We start from the raw sequence: 24,812 nt of genomic DNA, 5'->3' as shown, positions 1-24,812 counted from the left end.
AGAGAATTGAAATTGAAGAATGAAGACAATGCCCAAAATGCTACTCTTAATTGATGATTCTCTTCAATACAGTACATTAGGAAGTGAGTTCAACTGCTGAAAGAAGAATTATCTATTTGCAAAACTGCGATCATCGGTTTGTAATGACTACTAAATGTACAAAATCTGGTGAAGGTAAGGTGTACAGGTAATCCGTAAAAATTTACTACGCCAGGCAACCTAACTTTGTGCATTTCTTGTTTCATCCTCACCATTTTGTGGGGTACAGTTTTCGGTCTGATTCAATTTTTGCTGTTTAGCTGATTGTCGAGGACTCAACTGCACAGGATGTGAAATGTTAAAACCGCCTCCTAAGCAACTAAAACAAATTAAAGGCTACAGAATTTTAGAACTATCCTGAATTCCTATAATGTCCTATGCAATAAGTAAGAGTGCTTTGATTCTAGGCTCAAGGCATGTCCGAAGCCATATAAATAATGAATTAATAACACAATTAAATAACAGTTGTCCAAGAAATTTGGTAGAATAAAATCACATTTTATTCCACCCCAAGTTTTTGTTTCACCTATCCAAGCCTTGTTTCTCTGTAAAATACAGATCCTTTGGGCATACATGATCCTAATGTCAAGGACAAAATCTAACTTGCTGCGGGAGTTTATTTCTTTTTTCTTCCATTTTCTCCGTGAAAAGAGAACAAATTTGGCATTTCATACAGTTTTTAATATTTGCAGTTCTACAGGGTTTTATGGTGCATATTATGGAGAAACTAAGTTCAACCTACAAAATAAATAAGCAGGGATTTTGAAGGAGTGGCTCTTGAGAGTTATTGTGTGAATTTAGTTCTTATTTCTTAGGCACTAATTTTTCAACCTACAATCAATTAGTAATAGGTCAAAAGGCTACACCTCAGATATCAGCTACAGCAAGCTTCATATTTGACTAATGTGAGATTACAACACATCATCTAAGAGACAATGATAACAAGTCAACTAGATGAGGCCTTCCACATAGATAACAGAAACAAGGGGGAAAAAAAAGGAATAGTAACAAACTAGGCAACAAACAACCCGAGCTCTAATAACTTGTAAGAATCCAGCCTACAACCAATTACTAATAAATGAAATGGTCCAACTTAAAAATAATAGTTAAGATCAGCAAACTCAAAACTTAACCGATGATGGCATTTATTCTACTAAACCAGTACAACTACTTTCAGTCCAAACTCCCAAACTTGAATAATCTTCAATTAAATCTTTCAACTTGCTAATTATACTTTAGACAAAAGGAAAATTATGAGACTAAAACAGAAGTACAATCCCTTTCAACAAGTAGCCTAGCTTCAGAGGTTCTGTAGTCTCCTCAGAACAACTATTAATTCTAAATCCCCCATATCTAATAGTTTAATTAACATAAATTCCATGCTGTCTGCTAAATGACTCCTCTTGGTTTCTGCAACAAGTAGCCTCAAACCTATGATCTTTACTGCAACCACACTCCTCTCTTATCCCTTGGGCTAGCCCCAAGTTGCAAACATAGCTCAAGGCTTCTGTAACCCTCCTTCCAGCATTATTTGATATTCAAATATTGAGTACAACAACAACAAAAAACAAACTGCATTGAGTAATTAGTGAAGTAAATGAGCACAATCGTACATACCAACTCAATATACTTGAGTTGCTTCAAAACTTGATCGGTTTCCAGCTCCTGGTAGAATAAATACATCAAGTTTGATTAGAGTAAAATGTCATACTTGTAACAATTATGACAGACTAAAATTGAACTTTTTTTCTCGAGTTATATGTTTATGATAAAAGAGCCAGACACAATAGGGAGCATATACCATAGTTGTAAAACCTTGACCAGGGAATCAGTGTAATAAGAAGAGAGGGGTAAAGAAGTGGTTGCAGTCAATATGCCATGCACTTCATATAAAACTACCACTTATACGAAAGAGCAGATTCTGTTTCAGACAGATCAATGGACTACAACCAAAGATTTTTTAAGATGGTGAGGCATTATATTTGAGTCTTGTATAGACATCTACATTAAAAAAAAGAGTTGCATTAAAATAGCTGCAAATTGATGACACATCAAACATGATCAACCTTTAAGTTTGAGCATCCAATGAAACATTTTGGAATGAGTCCCAGACCCAGACTAGTTTTCCTTATCAGGAAGAACCAAATAAAGTTCTAAACTGATTACTGCTCCATGAAGATATCCCATATTAATATAAATTCCCAAGTCAGGTACCATAACCTGAAGGTAGCAATCCAGAGAAAAGGACATAGGAGAAATTAAGACGCTAAAAGGGTTATCACCTGAGGTACAGAACAATCAGCATGGGATGGATCCCATTGCACAGAGCAGAAGCACTCCCAATCATCAGTTTGGACTTCGAAAAGCGGAGCCCTATAAAGCAAGAACTTAAAATGTTAAAAATCTTGCATGAGTGATACAAGGAGAAAAGAACACCAAGAAAGAGACTTTAAACTTATAAGCATGTTAAGTTACTAGCAATGGAGTAGAAAATACCAATAGCTCATCTATGTAATGCCTAGTATGTAGTTTGAACCAAATTCCTCTAGCTCTTCAGAACAATTTCATCTTCTTTATCCACAATTATCATTATCAACAATATCTTAAGTGTACAGCATTGACCAATCATCTGACAAGAAATGTGCTATGCTGAGCCATCAAAATTCATTCTTAGTAAGTTGGCAGTTTTGAACTGAATTCTTCTGGCTTTTCAAAACAATTTAATCATCTTTATCCAAAATTATCATTATCAACAATATTGAACAAACTTAGAGAAAAAAAATACTCATTTCTTCTTTTTCTACTAATTAGTTTACAGTTATAAAGAGAGGAATAACACAATCAAGGAAACAATCCTAGTAATCGGTGACTGAGATTAGTTTCTATTTACAAGGGAACTCCTAGTAATAAGGTAAGTTTTCTGTCCTTAATCATAGGAATTCCAACACTCCCCCTCAAGCTGGAGTGTAGATGTTTATCAAACCCAGCTTGCCAATAAGTTCTTTAAACTTTTAGTTAACACATCTGCAACTTGTTGTCTAGTAGGTAGGTAGGTGATGCACACTTCTCCTGAGTGTATTTTTTCTTTTATAAAGTGGCGATCTATTTCCACATGTTTGGTCCGATCGTGATGCACAAGATTATGTGCTATGCTAACAGCTGCCTGGTTGTCACAGTACATCTTCATAGGTCTGGTGTAAGGCACTTTTAGTTCCCCCATAAGTCTTTGTATCCAAACTCCTTCGCATATACCATGAGATAGTGCTCAATACTCTACCTCTGAACTGCTGCGTGCTACCACAAACTATTTTTTGCTTCTCCACGTCACGAGGTTACCCCAAACATAACTACAATAGCCACTTGTAGAGCGTCTATCATTAACAGAACCTGCCCAGTCTACATCAGTGTAGACTTCCACATTTTGGTTGGCAGTTTTCTTGAAATACAGGCCTTTACTAGGAGTTCCTTTTAGATACCTTAATATTCTATATGCAGCTTCCAGGTGCTTCTCCCTCGGGCATGCATGTACTGACTGATAACACTCACACTGAAGGCTATGTCTGGACGGGTGTGAGATAGGTAGATGAGTCTTCCTACTAGTCGTTGATATCTCCCCCTGTCGATTTCTTCTCCATCCTCATCAGTTCCCAATTTAAGGTTAAAGTCCATAGGAGTTTCGGCTGGTTTGCAGCCCATCAAACCAACTTCTGACAGTAGATCAAGAACATATTTCCTTTGGGAGATGGAAATACCTATTTGGGACCCTGCTACCTCCATACCAAGAAAGTATTTAAGATTCCCCAAGTCTTTAAGTTCAAACTCTGTACCAAGGAATTCTTTCAACCTCACAATTTCGCTTGAGTCATCTCCTGTTAATATTATATCATCCACATAAACGATGAGGATGCAGCATTTTCCCTTTTCCGAGTGCTTGTAGAACATGGTGTGGTCTGCCTGTCCTTGAATGTAATTTCTACTAGTCATAGCTTTTGCAAATCGGTTGATTCACAATTTCCTTGAATGACAACTTCTCAATTGTCATAACTTGCACACATGGTTGCAAATCGGGTGGGAAATCCATGTACACCTCTTCATTTAATTCCCCGTTGAGAAAAGCATTTTTTACATCCAATTGAGTCAAGTGCCAATCAAGGTTGGCAGCAAGAGATAGGAGGACTCGAATGGAGTTTAGCTTGGCAATCGGTGCAAACGTCTCGTAGTCAAGACCATAAGTTTGAGTGAATCCTTTAGCCACAAGTCGAGCCTTGTATCGGTCAAAACGGCCATCGGATTTAAATTTCGTAGTGAAGATCCATTTGCATCCTACTGTTTTTCTTTTTCCTTAGGTAGATCCGAGACTTCCCATGTTTCATTGTTTTTTAGGGCTTTCATTTCTTCCATCACAGCTTGTCTCCACTCATCTGATTCAAAAGCCTCTTCTGTATTTTTTGGAGTTTTTACAGAATCAACATTAGTCACAAAAACTTTGTAAGACTTAGATAAATTTCTATAGGACACAAACCGAGAAATAGGGTGTTGAGTGCAGCTCCTTGTGCCCTTTCGAACTGCAATTGGAAGATAGATGGATGGTGACGGAGGTGAGACTTCTGTTTTAGAACAGTCCTCGATTGGGGATGCAATTGGCACTGCTGTATCAGTTTCAGGAGAACGATTCCGTCGGGAGTAAACCTGTATTTCGGGAACCTATTTTTGTTGTTTTCCATAATCAGGGGGCTATTGCACTTCGGTGGAGGTATTGTTATTGGGAAGGATCGTGCTAACTTCTTGCTGCACAGGGAAAACAGTATCTAAATCTGGGATCGTGCTAACTTCTTGCTGCACAGGGGAAACAGTATCTAAATTTGGGATAGCACCTTGGTTGTTAGGCTTGTTTGTGATAGTAGTGGTAGGATCATGAGGTATAATGAGGAGAGTATTAAGGGTCTCATCTTCATTGAAAGCCTCCCCCTGAAGATGAGATGCTACAAAGTATGGTTTATTTTCAAAGAAGGTAACATCCCGAGAGACAAACACTCGGCGCAAGGTTGGTGAGTAACATTTATAGCCTTTTTTGTGTGGGGGAATATCCAATGAAGATGCAAGTGTGGGCTCGAGGATCAAGTTTGGATTGATCTGGTTGATGGTTATGGACAAAAGCTTTGCAACCGAATATTTTGGCTGGAAGAGTAGGAATACGAAATAGAGGAAAGGCCTTTAGAAGGGTATTTAGAGGTGTTTGGAAATTGAGGACCTTTGATTGCATTCGGTTTATGAGATAACAGGCAGTGAGGACAGCCTCTCCCCACAAGTATTTTGGAACATTCATGGTGAACATTATGGCTCGAGCCACGAAGGAGAGATGTCGATTTTTCTCTGGAGATCCCGCTTTTGTTGAAGAGTGTCAGGACAAGAGCTTTGGTGTATAATGCCTTGGTCAAAAAAGTATGGGCTTAGGACAGAGTTAAAGTATTCTCTCCCATTGTCAGTGTGGAGAGTATGTATGGTAGAGTTGAACTGGGTTCGAACCATTGAATGAAAATTTTGGAATACTTTGGGTGTTTCAGATTTTTCTTTGAGGAGATAAACCCAACAGACCCTAGTGTGATCATTAATGAATGTTATAAACCACCTAGCCCCCGTAATATTTTTCACTCGGCTAGCTCCCCATAGGTCACTGTGGATTAATAAAAATGGTTGGGACTGAATATATGGTTTTAATGGGTATGACACACGGGTACGTTTGGATAATTGGCAAATTTCACACTTCAAGGAATTAACACTTTTATTTCGAAATAACAGCGGAAGATGTTTCTTCAAATACAAAAAATTTGGATGCCCTAACCTACGATGCCATAACATAATAGTGTCCTCTTTTAAAGTGGATAGAGCCAATCCCCCTTGTGTACTGTCTTTATTCCAAACATATAGTCCATCATCAACTTTAGCAGTGCCAATCATCCTCCCCGATTTCTGTTCCTGTATCACACAACCAATTGCAGAAAATTCAACAAGAACTTTTTCATCCTTAGTAAGTTTACTGATTGAAAGTAAATTACAGGACAAGTTTGGGACATGTAGGACTTTATCGAGAGAAAAATTCTCTGTTATTTGTACTTCTCCTACTCCAGCCACAGGTGAGTAAGAACCGTCAGCTATGCGGATTCGGGACTTGTTATGACAAGGATTGTATGTGTGAAACAACGTGGAGTCACCTGTCATGTGATCGGAGGCACCCGAATCGAGTATCCAAGAGGATTGATTATTAGATTCAAAGGCAATGTTGAGGGCAGTACCTTGAGTGGCTAGAGATCCATGAGCAGTGGAAGTACCAAGTATCTTATGGGGAGTCTCAAGTTGGGTTTTGGTTAGGCGAACATCGAGAACATCATCCGCAGCAGTGGAGGATAACAAGGCAGTCTTATTATCCTTCTGTTTTTTTCAAGATAGCCATGGAGTTTGAAGCATTTTTCCTTTGTATGACCAACACGGTTGCAGTAGTTACACCATGGTCTGGTTGATCTAGAATCATTTCCAGCACGTAGTTTTTGTGGCAGTAGACCTCTGGAGATGAGGGTAGAGGTCTCAGTAGGACAGTTGCCAAGCGGTGTCATAGTTTTAGGTTCCTTTGAATCTCCCATCATGACAAGACGGCGCTTTTCTTCTCTTCTAACTTCTGCAAATGCTTCACCGATGGTTAGGAGAGGTGATCTGCCCTGAATTCGGCCACGGACCTCATCTAACTCACGGTTCAGTCCTGCTAGAAACTCATAAAGACGTTCATTGTTGAGATGGGTCATAAACTTGTTGTGTTCTATGCCTTCACCCCAATCTGCCTCATAGTACATATCCAGTTCCTGCCACAAAATTTTCAGATTGTTGTAGTAGTGAGTTACTTCGAGTATCACTTGTCGGATATTCTTTAACTTAAGCTTGATCTCAAATACTTGAGAGGCGTTTCCAAGATCCGAGTAGTTTTTTTTTACTGCATCCCACATGTCTTTTGCAGTTTTGAAAAAAAGATAGGTGCGGCTTATATGGCCTTCCATCGAATTAATTAGCCAAGCCATTACAATTGAGTTGTTGAGTTCCCAAGTGGCATAAGTAGGGTCAACTGTGGTTGGTCGTGGAATTTCTCCATTGATGTACCCTAATTTGCCACGACCATGAATCACCATAAAGACCGACTGAGACCATTGCAAGAAGTTCTTCCCATCTAGCCGATGATTGGTGATTATAAGGGAGGAATTAAGTTCACTTTGAGTGATTCCCTGATTGACATTCTGAGTTATTTGAGAAGTCTCAGTTTCAGACAGAGTTTTATTGACATCACCCATGGGAGGACTAAACCGAAGGGATTTTTAGGAAGGGAGATTAGAGACGAAAGAGTAGGATTGAATGAATCCTAAAGCTCTGATACCATGAACAAACTTAGAGAAAAAAACTCATTTCTTCTTTTTCTACTAATTAGTTTACAATTATAAAGAGAGGAATAACACAATCAAGAAAACAATCCCTAACTTCCTAAGAATCAGTGACTGAGATTGGTTTCTATTTACAAGGGAACTCCTAGTAATAAGGTAAGTTTTCTGTCCTTAATCATAGGGATTCCAACAAATATATTAGGCATGTACAGTTGACCAGTTAAATTGATATGGAATAAGGTATGCAAAACTTCCATCTCCTTAATTTCAACTTTTACTATGAGAAATAGAATCATCTACTAACCATTAAGCATATGATAATGAAAAGGAGAGTGATATATGGACATATATCCTTGTCTGAATTCTATTTGAGTTCATTCTTTGTACATTGACAATTTTTTGTCGTTTTCTACTAGAGGATCAACGATATCAACATTTATCATAATGTAACATGTTCAATTCATGATATGGCTCCCTTTGTCCAACATTCAAGCTTTCAGACATAAAGAACTGATATCATTCTAAGTTTCATAATAATTCATCTCCAAGTTAATCAGAAATAAACTGATTGTTGTTCCATACAAAAAAAAATGCCATGAGTTTTCAAAAATATCAACTTGTGCTAACATAAATGGCAAGAAAGAAAGAAAACTATTGAAGCGAACAAACTATACCTGCGCCACTTTCCACAGATGGTTCCTTTACTGCCTCCTTTGCCTTCTACAAATTCTTGGCATTGAAGCCAGTTCCCTTTTGAGCTTAATTTAGATGACTTGTTTGAATTCTTTTCCTACAAAGAAAGACATGTCAATTCCCCTCAAACTATATTGTTACTTGTCTGCAAAATGGCAATGCTAACCTAGACATATATCAAAGCCTTACGTGGTAATAAGTATATTCTGAAGGATCCAAGTTTAGGGGTTCGCCAATGGTATCAACATCACTGCATAGTATAACAAGAAACTATTTATGAAGGACAACACTTGTGAATCGAGAAATCACACAATAGCACCTATACTTTTCAAAAAGACTAACTTTCCCTAAGCTGAAAATTATTAATTCTATTTCACCCTCTAATTATGAAATGTATGCAGGATTCCAAAATAAAGCGGTAGCTAAAGCAGTGCGCTTTCTATCAGAATATACTTTTAACTCATAAAAGAGCCTTGGAAAGAACTTATAAAACATCTTAGAGAAGGAAGGTTAATGAGAAGATTAGTCTACCTATCTATTATATGGGACATCATAACAGTTCCTAGCTAAATTTCATAAATTGGAATTCTAGATTCTGACTTCTTCAGTAAAGAAAGATACTTAGGCAAGATCACATCAACATAGTGGTGATCTATTCATAATAAAAAGTGGAATTGCTTTTTCCATGTGTGAAATATTCATCAATTAGATGGACAACATGACAAGTGATCAAAGAAAGCCTATCAGTGTAATAGAAAGAAAGATAGTTGGCATTGGTTTCTTCAAGGTCAATGCAATTAGCCTGCTAATAAAGTCAAATTTTATGTCTTGTCTCTAGGTCAAGACAGAATCTATGCCTAGGATTTTTCTTACAAAATAGATAATTGTTTATAATCAATATAACCTATTAGCAAGCTCTCCTTTAAGCTCCTCGTATATTATAAGCATCAAATAATACTTTTGACTCCCTTGTGCTTCAGACAGATTTTCATATGTCACAAAGGGCAATGTAGTTATAAACATTTGGGAACATAACATAAATAAAACCTCAAATAGAAACGAGCATCATTCATATCTATGTTTTCCTATGCACTCAATTAGAGAGCCTATAAAGTAATGCATTCCATATAGACAATTAATTAAAAAATAATTAGTTCATGGAACATACATATCAATTGGACCAGACCAGTCAGGAACTTCTGCTTGAAAACCCTTGCCAATTCGAACGCTAGTTGTATAAGGCTCAGCATCTCTCAACATTAATTCTATTGGACTGACTTCCCATTTAGATGATCCATCTCTTTCTTTGCCCATTCCACCAGTGATACTAGAAGACCTTCTTGCAAGAGTCTCCTTGAGCACTATTCGCTTCTGTTTCATACACGAAATACAATACCACTCATCAACAGGTGGTTTCTTTATCTTCGGTCTGCAGCAACGTACATGAAATGCCTCTTCACAATTATCACAAATCAGCATCTTTTGTGTTGTTCCCAAACGGTCACAAATTTTGCATAACCTAGAACACCTACTAACCCCGATAGTACCAATTTCCTCAATAGCACGAGCCCTAGATGGCCCAACTTCCTCAACATTCTCCGGCTTCCGAAGTACAGGGAGGCACATACCTTTTTCATATAGATCTTCCCTTAAAACTTCAGCACCTATTACACTAGAGGAGGTGCACTCACCATTTTCATCCATCTCACTTTTCGTGGAAGCTAATAAAGTATCCATATTTGACTTCGATGATGAACAACTATCATTTATACTGTCTACATCTATGGATTTCAGCATAACAGTTTTATGTGCATCATCAGAACTACGGTCGTCCATGGCAGAACATCCATTAGCAGATTCATACTTTAAACCGTGAGGCTCTCTATTGCATGCAAGAGGCATCACGGTATCTCCAACAGCTACATTTCTATGTTCACCATGAGAAACTTCAATTCGCTCCAATGTTGCCACTGAAAAAGCATCAGAGCTGACAACAGAAAGACAAGCCCCACTTCTCTTTGAATTCATTGGGGCCTCCGCACAACAGTTGGCAACAGAAGCAGAACCAATGCCGCTGCTGCCTTGCCGTTTCTTCCTCCTACTGAAAACAAAAGCAGGCACAGGAATTTCAGACAGAACACTCATCGATGACTGTTGAGAACCAGATCTTGGCAAAGGAGGGCATGAATACTCAGCCTCTTTGCATCCACTCTGACAAGTATCATCCAATTTAGGAGATACCTGCCAATTTCCATTTCCAGGCATCCAGTCACATAAAAAATCTCGTTTCCCAAGTTCAGATACATAAACTAAGCCGGTTTCAATTGAACTAGATATTGAAGTCTCCATTAGCAATTCACCTGCTATAATTCAACAACAGGTATCTGAGTCTTTTCCCTAGCACTCCCAAATTACGTCCACTAATAAAAAAATTCACTCTTCATTCCAACTCAACCTTCCTAGTAACCAAATATTAGTTCTATTCAATTCCAACCATTTTTTTTCACCAAATATACCCAATAGGAAGAAAGTAAGCACGAGACTGTCATACCTTTTTTGCAAGAAAAACAAATAAACTATAAAAGTTCATCTTCGTTTTGGCATTAACCAGCCTTGATCATCTTTTTCTTCAAAAGAAATACAACAAGGCATGTTGGGTTTTGCAGTTTGTAGCAAGTAACAAAAGAGTGAAGGAAATTCAAGGGCGCAAACCTGGCATAATTGTTGAAATATGAAAACGAAATCGTCGAGGCAGAATCTGAAGAGAACAATGGGGCGCAAACTGGTGGGAAATGGACGGTGGGCTCAAGGTGTTTCCCCTACACGCAATTCCTTTTGGGCCTTTGATTTTGAATTTTCCACGCTTTTGTCAAATTCAATTTTTTCGAAAGTTCTGAACCTTTTTACTTTTTCTTTTTTGGTATATTGAAAAGTTTAAGGGTAAACTACATTATCTATCCCTAAACTTTATTTAAAATTACATTTCGATCACTCAACTTTTAAAAGTTACGTAATAGTCATTAATGTTATTAAATTGTTACATGCTTGTCACTCGCTGTTAACTTCAGTTTAAAAATAACACTGCACTTTAATTCAAAGGGTTAATAGCTAATTTGATCCCTAAACTATAATGAAAAATTATTTTGATATTTTAAAATTTTTCTTAACAATTATTGTAAAAAATTTTAAAAGTCTTAAAATAAATAAAATAATTCGTATTAAAAATCAGTTGCCACATGGAAAAATAAAAATTTTGCAGATAAATTTTCCATATCCAATATCATCAAAAATCATAGTTGATGAACTTTTACAAAAGAAAAAGAAAACATTAAATACCTCTTCACTTTGATTACTTTTTTTTATTTGCTTTGTTTGTTTTATGCTTTCTTCATTTTCATCTTTATTACATTTTTATCTCTTTTTCATGTGGATCAGCATCAGCTCCGCTCTTTCCAAATCATTAAAATAATATATATATATATATATATATATATATATATATGTGTGTGTGTGTGTGTCTGTTTTAATTACAACTAAAAGTTAACTATTGACTTGAAATTTGACAAAGAAAATGATGAGTTTGGAGAAGAAGAAGAATATTTTATATTATAAATTTTAAAATCCAAAATTACAATACTGAAATAGTAACTAGAAAAGAAATTATGAATTTAGAAAAGAAGTAGGGTATTGCGTATTATAAATTAAAAGAAAAATCTCAAATTCTAAAAATTGAAATTTACCAAAGAACCAAACAATATAATAGAATATTTTGCTCTTCTCTCTCTCTCTTTTTTCTTAATATTTTTCTTTCTTTTTTTTTCATAATTATTAGGAAAATCTTACAAATAGGTCGTTGATGGTTGAAGTTTTTACAATTCTCAAGAATGAAAACAATGTTGCAAGCCTAGATTTTGTATCTTGAAAACTCAGAACAGCAACAATCGATCTAATAGTGGAATCCAAATCTTGCATTGAGATATATTTTGCTAGGGATCTTAGGACTTTGAGAACAAAATAAAATAAAATAAAATTGGCAAATCAATTTCTGGGTTAAACAACGTGAACTTGTTGACTTGATTGAAGGTGTTCATCAACGATGGAAAGCAAATGGAATTTAGTTTGAAAGTTTTTGTAAAAGTTTGAAGGCTATGATTTTTTATGAGATTGGATATGAAAAATTAGATGAAATTTTTTTTTGTTTTTTCATGTTGTAACTGATTTTTTATATGAATTATTTATTTTAAATATTTAGAAAAATTACAATTATTGTTAAAAATTTTAATATCAAAATAATTTTTAACTATAGCTCAAGGACCAATTTAGCTATTAACCATTTGAATTAAGGTTCAACATTACTTTTTTTAATGCAAGTTAATAATTGAGTGACAAAATGTAACAATTTAATAACATTAGTGACTATTACATAGCTTTTGAAAATCGAATGACCAAAATGTAATATTAAATAAAGCTTAAAGACAACTGATGTAGTTTGCCCAAAATTTAAACTACGTTCAAAGACGAAGTGTTATTTGTACAAGTTTGAATATCAAACTGATATTTAAGAGGAAAGCTTAATTATGATCTCAAATAAGCCTTTTTATGGAGCTTGTGTAATGACTTATTAAACACCAATTTAATTAGGCACTAATTCTTTTTGGGGGAATCAATTGTGAAAAGATGGACGAGTCCGGCAGCAAGACCTAACATTTTTCCATCATTTGATTATTACTAACTGTACTAATTGAATACTCTGCTAACTAAGTTGTTAATGTATTACAAGTGGGTTAAAGACAGGTTTAACAAAGCGCTTGAAGCATCCTGAAGATCGAAAATTTGAGAAACAAGGTCAACGTCGCGACACAGACAATTCTGTGTCACAACATCGTGGGCAGTAACAAAGAAATTCAAAAATCAACTTGATATCGCGACATCATTAACTTGTCGCAACACAGAAGATAGTTTCTCAAAAATTCTAAAACTATAGGGTGTGTCGCTGTAACACCCTATACCCGACCTGGTCGCCAAGCTCGAATACGGAATGTCACACCACAGTCTCATGTCATATACAATGAGTGAAAGTCCAATCTAAAAGAATCATCTTTCTTATTATCATTCGTATAGGTTTTATGTCAATAATATTTGTTAGTTATCAAATTTACATGCTAACTATTCCTCAAATAGTCGTATAATAATACTTAAACATGCATAAGGTCCATTTAACAAAATTTCCAAAACTTGTCCATAGGTATCGATACTGACACTTGGATATCGATATTTTCCCTAGGTGGTACCAATACCACTTAGAAAATTGATACCAAACTTGTATTCTGTTTCTCGACTAAAATCCCAAAGTCTCAAAAATTATCGGTACTTATCCTAAAATATCAATATTTTAACCTCGAGTATCGATACTCAAGCAAAGGTATCGATATCAAATCTCTAATCTAACTTCCCCCACGTTTCAAAACACAGTGGTATCAATTTTACAATACGAATATCGATACCCCTGCTTCAGACCTAAAAAATGCAGCATACATAAGCATATAATCCATTCCCATTTAATTTCTAAACATCATGCATCATATACTTAGACAAATAATTAACCAAAAGCTAAAATTCGATAGTTCAAAACGTCAAAATTGTGTCCGAGCTAGAAACGCCATGACATCATCAATGTTTATAACCTAAGCATAATCATAACTCTTAAACCTTATAAACAAAAGTTATAACCAGCAAAATATCTAGAAGATAACATGTCCATAAACAAGCCTACCACAGTGCCTTTTCCCCAAAACGTAAGTAAATAAAGAACACCTACAACACAAAACTGTCTTGAATCACCTCTCAAAAAACCACACCACTCACACCGGTACACAACTAATCTGCAATGGGTAAAAAAGGGAGTAGGTGAGCTTAACAAGTTCAGTGAATGATTAGAATAACCATATCGCAAAATATCATCATGCATCCTCAAGACAACCATTTAAGTACAATTACAATAGTCCTAGGTCCAGTGTTGTAAAGTACGTAACCATGCTTTATCTACTGGTTCTTCTACATAGTATTTACATATTCATGCAAACATATATCATGTAACACACATACTTAAACAAGCATATATCACAGTTCTCTCAAATCACATATAATGATAAATTTGCAATATAGTACATACTCTATTAAGCATAAAACATGTTCCACATAGTTACATATAATATGATAGATTGGCGCTTAAGTTATGAAACATATAGTGAGCTTTATCATCACTCATCGGATACACGAAGTGAGCTTTACCATCACTCATCGGATACACAAATCTCTAACACACCAAACATAGACTCATAGATTCAAACATGTTCCATACAGTTACATATAATATGATAGATTGGCGCTTGAGTTATGAAGCATATAGTGAGCTTTATCATCCCTCATCGGATACACGGATCTCCAACACACCAAACATAGACTTATAGAGTCAAACATATCCCAAAAGTGTAGCATAAAGCTAACACTCTCCTTATTTCCCCTCACATGTCTCATTGAATGGAGCTTAGCTCACATTCCCTTATCCCTCCAACATATCCCAAAGCCTCAACACCCTAAAATCACTGTACGTATAGGTGAGTACTCGTAATTCTATGGCATGCCAACTATATCCAACAGTTTTAAGATCACAAGGCCAAAATATCTGAAAAACAATCACATATCACTTATCGATTATCCGTGCACTATCACTGCATGTTAGCATCTTTTGCAAAACACTATCACTATCATTTAACATATTTATATATCATGTATACATTTGCACTTTTCACAACAATCACCATATCCACATATCACATGTTTGAGCTTTTCATTACCATGCACAATTTCATAATCACATAAGCACAAAACCACAAAACGAGTATAGATACAAGAAAAATTACACTCGAAATTTAGAGTAGTGGTTTAGACTACTACTAAGTTCCCAATTAACACATGAATCATGTCTATGAGTAGTGATTCCAACACTCACCAATTACGTTTTCATCGAAAAGTCGAAAGGTCAAATTAGCTTTTCCTTGCCTTTATCTCTACTTGTAGAAGGTCCTATCAAATTCGAAACTTCAATACAACAATTCATTCAATAATCAGCTAAGAACTCACCACAATCAATCCAAAAATATTAGCCAAAACTAAGTTCTCATGTAACCAAAACCTTTAACAAAGCAAACTTAAAACTCAAATATCTCGGTCTATACTCTATCTTTTTGCCTAAAACCAATTTCGTTCATCTTATAATTCACCTACGACTAATTCCCAAGCTTTAAACTACAATAAAATACTCAATTCACAGTATTGACTTTTTCGACATGTTTTATGGCTATTTTCTGAAAATTCATTAAAACTCAAGAATTATTTAACAAAACGTAAAGTATGTTTAGAAACCTTCTAATCATGTTAAAACAAGTTGAAAAATACTTTAAAACCATGTTTTTTATGCAAAATCTCAGAATTCACCATTAACGATCCAATTTTCGGCTTTTATTTAAAATATGCGATTTAATGGCTAAAAATTTAGTTTTAAAAACTAAATAACATTTAAAACTAATGAGAAGATGAATCGTTACATTAATTGATGAAAAATCGAGAGTTTGATCGGAAACCTGAAAAACTCACAAGCTTGACAAAGGAGGAATCTATAGTGTTTTGGGGTGTTTTTCTTGAAGTATTATGGAGCTTTAATGTTGTAAGGATGATGGAAATCAAAAGACTAGATTTTGGAATGGGAAAACAAAAGGTTGTCAACAAGAATGGGAGGAGAAGAAACTAACGTGAAATATATGTAGGTGGGGGAAGTTTTAGGTTGAATTTTAAAATTTGGTTTAATTGTCAATTAAAAACTCACAATTTTGACTCTTTTACAAATCAATCCAATTTTCAAAATTGAAGGTATTTAAAACTCTTTTTCAAAAATTGATTTAATCTTCTAAAAATCATAGTAAAAAACATTATTGATAAATCATGTCGCAAAATTCTGAACACTTTAAGGTCAAAATTGTTAAATTACCCAAAAAACTTCTAAGCCCTCTTTTGGGGTGTTACAGTCGCGACAACGAACCTCAATGTCGCGACAACGAACCCTGATGTCGCGACATACATAGTCAACCAGGGATGTCACAACATGGAATCCATGTGTCGCAACATCACTTCAATTTTTTACAAGGTCGACCCGACCCAATCGTGCAACCCGGTAAAATAATCCTTATTTCACCCGATATTTAACCCTAAAAACACCCTTTCAAACATAAAAATACCTTTCTAACTTAAACCTAAATCATTCTAAACACTTAAACTCCTTCAAAACCTCTCCAAAACCCTTAGACTCCAAAACCCTTCTTCTTCTCAAAACCTAAGTTTCTAATCTCTTATTTCTAATTCAAGAAGCTCCATTAGAAGGAGTCAACATCAACAAACAGCAAGAGGAAATGCAAACGAGTTCAACAAGAGTTGAGGTTTAAATATTATCAATCTTCTCTTATTGCTCTATTGGATATCTTGATTATTTTGCTTATAGACTCTAATAAGAATGCCTCCACGTAAGAACACACTAACTCCTGTTTAGGAAACCCCTCGTGATTCCAACCCCATTGGATTTCATAATGCCAATATGGATAGATATTTTCTAGAGTCACAAGGGAAACCTCTATTTCAGGAATGAGGGCTCAAACCCACGATGATTCACTACAAAAAATCTGGACTTTGGTCCGTTATCATCAATGGAAGCAGTTTTGCGTTACTCCTATGAATAATGCAAACATACCAGTGGTCCAGGAACATGTTATGGACACCATTCCATTAACCTAGATTCCCTCTTTATATTTAGTTTCGTTTTATTTCTTTTTTAGGTTTTTCAGAGTTTAGTTTATTTGTTCATTGCATTCCTTCAAGAGATCTAATTTGTAAAGACGATCAACTTCTATAGATTCGTATTATTATTTATATAAATTAGGCTTTTCTTAAACTCTACACTTCAATCCATTCATCATGTTTTATTTTTCCATCTATTCCAATTTTTTTATAAAAGCTATGAGGAACTAATCCTTCAATGGGGAATTAGCGAATGGAGGCATGATCTATTAACTGTTTTGTAATGTTACTCAACATATTAGCTGTTTGGGAAAGGAATATCGTGAAACAAACCCTAGGCCTAACAATACTGGGGAGTGATCAAGGTGGGAATTAACCCAAAATTGGTCTTGCCCATTCGTGAACAACTTCACCCCAAGTCAGTCTAAACTATGAGGTCGGAAGTTAAGTAATCCTTGCTGACTCGTTATGTTAATGGAAGATCGAAAGATCCTGCTAGGGTAACGACTAGTTGGTTGACAAGGAACCCGAAACGATAATTGATCAGGATTGTCGAAGCAAGCTAATCACCCGTCATCATATTTGATTCCTTCTACTTTTTCTATCTCTTGAAATTTAGTTTTATTTATTGTTATTTTGTTTTATTATTAGTACTATAAAAATCCACACAAATCTTTTATTTACATTTTCGTACTATAACTTAATTAAAGTCTTAATTACATCTTTTAGTGTGTAGGTTAAAATTGATCTAGTCTTAGCCTCCCTTGGATACGATCCTTGGAGCACTCACCCGCTCCATTATAAAACTATATTACAACTAGACCCATATACCTGCGGATACCGCCTCGTAATTCTATATTTTAACGCAGTCAAATTGTTAACACCGTTGTCGAAGAGGTAATGTCACTAGGTTAATTTTAATTTTTGCACGTAAAAGAATAATTAGGAAATTTGTAGGTTATAGTTACAACTTTCAATTTATTAATTAACACTTCTAACATTTTTTTTCAAGAATCCTATACACCGTCAACCAAATAATCAGTCAGCACAAGTGGAAGGCCATTCGACTCAACTTAGATCTCATCAATGAAGTCAAAGAGACAACAGAGGTCAGAAATGCTGTAAAAGCTCAACAAATTGCACGATACTATAATTCCAGAGTAAAGAATAAGCAATTCTAAGTAGGAGATCTTGTTTTAAGAAATACTGAAGCCAGTCTAGTATTGTAACAAGGAAAAATAACCCCAAATTGAGAGGGACCCTACAAAGTTGTAGAAAAAATAGGCTGTGAAGCTTTTAAAATAGCAAATATAGATGGCTCTATTTTGCCTCGTACATAGAATACAGGCCATCTAAAAATATATTATGTACGAATGATATGTCCCTCTTTTTAATAAAGATACACTATTTCCAAATATTGTTTACTTTATAAATCATGAACAATCTTATTTGAGATAGATGATTTAATATCGCTTCTCCAAATAGCTCCTTGATTTAAGATCGCAGATGACATTATTAAGGTTTACTAATTTAATATCTCAATCTATGTTCATTTGATTTAAGAGCATGATCAATCTTATTTGAGATGGCTGATTTAATATCACTTCTTTAAATAGCTCGTTGATTTCAGATCACAACCTATGTTCATTCGATTTAAAATCATGAACAGTCTTATTTGATATAGTTGATTTAATATCGCTTCTTCAAACAACTCGTTGATATAAGATCGCACCCCAAGTTCATTTTATTCAACATTATGAACAATCTTATCTATGTTAGCCATTTCTAAATTATATTTGTTGACTCATTTGTGGTGATAAGTTGATTATGCAGTTTGCTCAAACAAGTTCGCAATTAAACACCATATCGTTACAATACAAAATAAGCATAGATTTTTCATTTCAAATTAAAAAGAGACAAGAACAATGAAACAATAAAATTAAGAATTAGCATTAGTATCTTCAGGTTTAGTGAACTGTCCATCCTCTCATTCACCCTCTCCTTCATTTTCACCCTCTTCACGTCCAGCAGTGGGAGCTACACTTGTCTCAACAGGATTTTCAGCGAAGTAAAGTTTGCTAGAATTCTTCCATTCTTATGCAAATTCCTCCCAAGTTGCTCCAGAAGAGAAGTGAACATCAAAATCCAACGGGGCACCTATGATATGACTAAGAGCATCAAAGTTTACCTTGCGAGCATCGAAGGGGTCGCCAACAACCTGAGCTTGCAAGAGGAATTTACACTTTAAAACTGGTAAGTATTCCTGAAAGCTTTGCATGGTATCATTTTTATACTTCTCCAAAGCCTCTTTATGCTCCTTCACCACATTAGCCATAGTAAGTTTATGTTACTCGCCCATCCTTTTCATGGTTGCTTCTAGGACACCCTTATCAGCTCTCTCAACTATGATCTCTCCATGTAAATTTTCAATATCTTTTTTAGCAAGGTAAAGAAGCTCTCGTAGCCTCCTATTCAGCTGCAATAATTTTTTGTTTTCTTTATCCAAGCTATTATGTAATTTGCAAGCCCTTTCTAGTGCCCCCATGGTATACTAGTAAGAATTTTTAGTCTATTTCTTTTTCACCTCTACGTCGTCAATACCCTCAGCGAGCCCCACACTAACCATGCCAGCTTCAGCAAAGACAACTTGAAAAGAAAGTATAAGCTCTTGCAAGGAAGGTTTCCTTATACAACTAGATGATCCAGGCGGACATATATGCTCTTTTGCCTCTTCAGGCATGCAATTTTTCCATTGTTTGCTCACTTCACTAGGATTATAAGAAAATTTTTGCATGCTAAGATGCTCGCGCCATAGGAATAATGTTCATGTTTCATGACCAAAAGCAGTAAACTTTATGGAAACACCAAGAGGGCCATAATCAACAATTACCCCGAATGTATCTACAGTTGGTGGTCTTGGTGGTGTTTGAAGATCAAAAAGAGAGTTAGAGGGAGAATGAACTATAGTAGGGATTGTACCAATAGAGGTCACATCGCCAGATGTTGCAACACGATCTTTTTCTTTCTTTTAACGAAGCTCCATTGCTGGACTACCCTCATCTTCACTACTCAATACAAGGTTAGTAGTTCCTGCAGTAGTCTTCTGTTTCTTTCTACTGCTCGCACTCCCTTCCCCAACTACAGTAATATAGGGACCACCTCGCACATTTTGCATAAAAGATCACACGTCCACGTAATCGTCGATCTCTCTAGATAAATTGGTGGATTCTTCTGAACTCTCTTCAACACCGCGAACCGTGACTGCATCACCAACAAATGTATTATCAGCACTAGCAATTAGCATAAGGGGGTTTGCACCACTTTTTGGATCCCCTGAAGGTTTCGAGAACCACGGACAAGGCTTTAGTTTACAAAAACTATAAAAATAATTCTTAGGTTCCTTTTTCCTCCATAAGAGTATGACCCCTAAATCATCAGTGCTCCATGCGGCCACGCAAACTACGCAGACAGTACTCTCATGGTGTTCGTACCATTACCATTATCAATAGGCCGCCATCCATTAGGGCTCAAATTTAGGAGGAAATGCTGGAACACATTCCTAACAGTTAGCACCTCCTCCAAATTTAGGATGCAACCCTTGCGAAGTCTATAATACTGACCCCACCCAATTTCAGAAATAATTTCTTGCTTTTTCAAGCACATACTCTTGCTAGGTTTCGACCATTCAGTCAAAAAATCAAAACCACTTTTAAGCTTATACTTAACCCATATGTACTTGCAGTAGTTTAAACAAAGGTTCGAAGACCAATTCGAGATGATTGATTATACATCTTGAAGAGATAAATAAAATAAACCCACCGGACCACCCATTGCACGCTTTTAGCTGGTACAAATTCTGGAAAACAAAAATCAATGGCACTTCCTCCCGTCGACTATATCCAATGAAATATGTCATTTTGACCCACCACAAAAAGCCAGATAACTATTTTGGAGCTATCCTATTTTCATTAAGAAGGTGGCAGAAGAAGGGGTGGAGTGGTAAATGGAAACCTACCTCTATCACGTACAGTGGAAGTAGGAAACTCCCATCGGTGGTATCACTCAGTCAGTTTAATCCTTCGGGGATTGAAAAATTGTAAGCAGGTATTTGAATTCCCCGAGTAGCCAAAATACGACTCATTTCTTCCTCTTTGGTTGTGTAAACATAAGCTTTTGCCTCCACAGAAGTACTCATTTTACGATGTCATGAAGAGAAGTCCTGAATAAGATGAACACTTCCTCTCCTAACCATTATGTTCTAATAAACCCAGAAAAAATCACAAGAACGATGGAAATTTTAAGAAAATTACCTCTGATGTTGTTCTTCTCAACAGCGGCTTATTCTCCAAAATCTCAATTTCAAACAGTTTAATTTTTAAGGCTCAGGCAACCTCTTTTTAAAAGGGTATTGTGCTTTAACGATTCATGTCTTCGAGAATAGGGGCACAATCAACTGTGTACAACTATACCACTCCTTAACACATGGCGAAGTGTACGTTACAAGTTAAAACATAATGTGTACATAATAAGCTTTTCCTTACGTGACCTCTCATCTCGTAAAATCAAGTTCAAAGAAAAGTCACTTTATAACTCTTCTTTAAACTAGGTGGTAGACAAATTGCTATAACCATCTACCCGAGTACCCGATTGGGTCTTGACCCGTACTCTATACAATTCAAACCTAGGGTTCGCATGTAAGGAGCTCACATCCTTCTATGATAAGATTGCATGATATGGGTTCGCTCTATTAAATAGGCAAGCCCACACCATGCAAGCACGTGTTAACCCTAGTATAGGGTACGTGTCGACATGTATGGGAACCTACCTACGATGTAATATTTATGAACAGTAACCATATCATATAAATACACAGTTTAACCTACCTGAAGAGGACACTCTCTCTAAAATACTTAACAAAACTTTTGTTGAATGGTAAAGTACAAATGTTGAAAACTATAGTGGCTTGGGTTCAAATCCTATTATGTGTATTTATATTTCTATTTTTTATATAAAAGATATAAAATAACAAAAGCACCTTCAAAATAATATGATTTACTTTATAAAGTAAAGATATTTAATCATTGTCCAATCAATTAGTGTCCGATAGACTCAAAACAATAAATAAACACAAATAAAATATTTAATATTAATAGAGATGATATGATGCTATACTTAAATTCAATCCATCCCAATCTTAATGTCTCTAGTTTAAGATTTGAAAATTTCTGACTAAAACTAACTTAAACAATTAAAATGATACAAATTTCATACTTAATTTCAATCCAGTTCAACTCAATCTAATAATATCTCTAATCTACGGTAACCTAACCAAGTGGCTAAAAAGGAAGTTACATTAGTGCTAAATGATTCTTCACCATTCCTATTTTGTTTGTTCATTACATGCTAGTCTGAAAACGCATACACCCAAGACAAAGGCTAGAGTGAATAAATGCGTCCCACATGGTTATTTATTGCCACAATTATAAAGCATGCATCTTCATGTGCACATACATGAAAGTTATGAAGAGGATTATTGATTTTCTTTTAAAAGAATTTTTAAAAATAAAATAGAATTAATTAAAGAGAAAAATAACTAAAAATTATTAAACTTGGGTTTCCTTTGTTTTTACAATTGAATGCACTTAATTAGAGATAAACTATACACCAAATGCTAGTATAAATTACAACAACACCATGACTTTTTATTGGTTTTTGTTGAGTTTGATGGTTGAATAATGTAGATTTAATAGCTCAAATTATAAACTAAGTTAGGAGGATTATTATTATTTTAAGTATTCATGTTTAATATATATTTGTTATTAAGATATAATATATGAAATATATAAAAAAAATTATAGAAGATCAAATATCAGTTATATCGGAATATGCCCGCATCTAACATTCATCTCGAGTCTAGATAACATATGATGTTTACTATACACCTAAAAGCAAAATGATAAAAACGAAATACCATGAAATTAATTACTTAACTTGTGTCTAGGCAATAGTACCTTGACCTGATCAGTCATAGCTAACAAATGATAGCAATGCTTTCTTCATTTTTATCATTGACCGACCACCTCTACTTTCATTCAGAGTCTTTGGTTTAATCCCAAAACACAACGTCGAAGCTGATGATCTGAGTCGTTCACCAGCATGATCATCATCATCCATGCAATTATGAACGGGTGATATTGAACATGAACATGAAAAATAGCCCCTTAGTCTATGAGATAACTTTCTATTCATGGAAGCATTAGACCGTGATGATAAAGACAATAAAGAACATCGTGAAGGAGAAGCATGGTTTATCCTTGGAGCAGCGCTGATCAGCTTCCGAACGATGGAGCTGAAAAGGGTCGATTTCGAGTTCTTTTTTGGCACCGGTTTCGAGTTTGAATTCAACGGTGAATGATACGAAGGAGGGGGAGTTAAAGGAGGAAGAGAAGTGTGAGGGGAAGGATGTTTAGGGGTTCCAGGGTGTGATTCCCACATGAATGGAATAGCACCCGAAGCTGATCCATAGTAGACCATTGAAGAAGAATTAGACATGGAAGTTTCCTTGGACATTAGCCTGCAGAAGAACTTGTCATCTAGCTTGATTTGGAGACCTTTGTGTGGCTGAATCTCATGGCTACTGCTGTCACTCCACATTTGGGAAACTGAATTCGTGGGAGTGGGTGATAATTATTTGATATTTTTATTTTAAGAGAGTGTGTGCTCAAGATCCGAAGTTGAAGCCTGGTAAAGATCGGAATAGAATATTTCAAGGCCAAATAACCTGTTTATGTCTAAGTTTGGTGGGTATGTAATTTAGGCTCATGCAATTTTCTTACATTAATTCATATCTTTTCTTTTCTTTGATGTAAAATAATAATAATAATAATAATAATAATAATAATAATAATAATAATAATAATAAACTCTTCCAAAATGAAATAGATAATATCTTTTGATTATTCATTCATTCGGTTGAATTGAATTTTAATTAATTTTTAATAATTAAAATATTAAATATTAGCTAATTACGTATAAAACACTTAATCAAATTAAAGGGTATGCATTTTTTGACAAAATAAAGGGTATGATTTTTAATATAATTCCATTGGGTTAAAAAGTTGGAATCTCGTTTCAAGATAAATCTCAAAATTATACATAAATTTTTATTCAATGTGTAATTTGATACATGAACTTTGATTTGGTGCAAGTATACATATGAAACTTTTATTGTGGTTCAAATATATACATGAAACTTTAATTTTGATTCAGTTTTACACATTTAAAGAAATAAATATATCAAATTATTTTTATATTATATAAATATAATTATTTGTGTATACAATATATAAACATAAAACGATGGTATTATATCAATAATTGTGCTAATAATTTATCGAATTTGATCAAATCAAAATTTCATGTACAAAATTACACAAAATCAAAGTTCATGTACAATTGCACATTAGGCCAAAATTCATGTATAATTTTGAGATTTATCCCTAATATATAATCACTAAAATATTAAAAATAAGGTTAAATTGACTTAAATTTTGATTTGATCTAATTCTTACAAATTATTAACACAATATTAAAATATCAAACCATGAATAGTTTTGATATTTGTCCTTAATATTAAAATATTAAAAATAAGATTGAACTGAATCAAATCAAAATTTTATTTATAAAATAAAGAGTAAATCATGCTAAGGTAAGGTAGAAGGTGCCAAAAGTCAATCTAAGGGCTTTTTAACGGAGAAAGCAAGGAAAATAAGAATATAAAGAGGCTCCTTGTGCAAGGAAAATTCATGTGGG

General features: G+C 34.9%; 2 protein-coding genes across 5 annotated transcripts; both read right to left on the bottom strand.

Annotated features, from left to right (window-relative positions):
• Positions 1–6: 6 nt before the first annotated feature.
• LOC105777136 (uncharacterized) lies at positions 7–11,013 on the bottom strand. 4 transcript variants are annotated; one of them, XM_052622090.1, is made up of 8 exons: positions 10,866–11,013; positions 10,705–10,780; positions 9,322–10,513; positions 8,343–8,403; positions 8,135–8,250; positions 2,322–2,412; positions 1,657–1,704; positions 7–318 (listed from the first exon to the last, which is right to left on the bottom strand). In XM_052622090.1, exons 3-8 carry the CDS (start codon positions 10,500–10,502, stop codon positions 220–222), a joined length of 1,596 nt encoding a protein of 531 aa, XP_052478050.1. In that variant the 5' UTR covers positions 10,503–10,513; positions 10,705–10,780; positions 10,866–11,013; the 3' UTR covers positions 7–219. The 4 variants fall into 4 exon arrangements, 3 of the variants coding, with proteins under 3 accessions (XP_052478050.1, XP_052478051.1, XP_052478052.1); XM_052622091.1 differs by having other exon boundaries at positions 9,322–10,254; XM_052622092.1 differs by lacking the exon at positions 10,705–10,780 and having other exon boundaries at positions 9,322–10,254; positions 10,866–11,005.
• Positions 11,014–23,021: 12,008 nt separating this feature from the next.
• LOC105774940 (uncharacterized) lies at positions 23,022–23,749 on the bottom strand. Its single transcript, XM_012597507.2, has one exon. It carries the CDS (start codon positions 23,652–23,654, stop codon positions 23,022–23,024), a length of 633 nt encoding a protein of 210 aa, XP_012452961.1. The 5' UTR covers positions 23,655–23,749.
• Between the last annotated feature and the right edge of the window lie 1,063 nt (positions 23,750–24,812).

This window comes from Gossypium raimondii, chromosome 10, assembly GCF_025698545.1.
Source record: "Gossypium raimondii isolate GPD5lz chromosome 10, ASM2569854v1, whole genome shotgun sequence".
Lineage (NCBI taxonomy): Eukaryota > Viridiplantae > Streptophyta > Magnoliopsida > Malvales > Malvaceae > Gossypium > Gossypium raimondii.
Note: the sequence above shows the minus strand (reverse complement) of the source record. Positions and strands in the feature narration are given on the sequence as shown.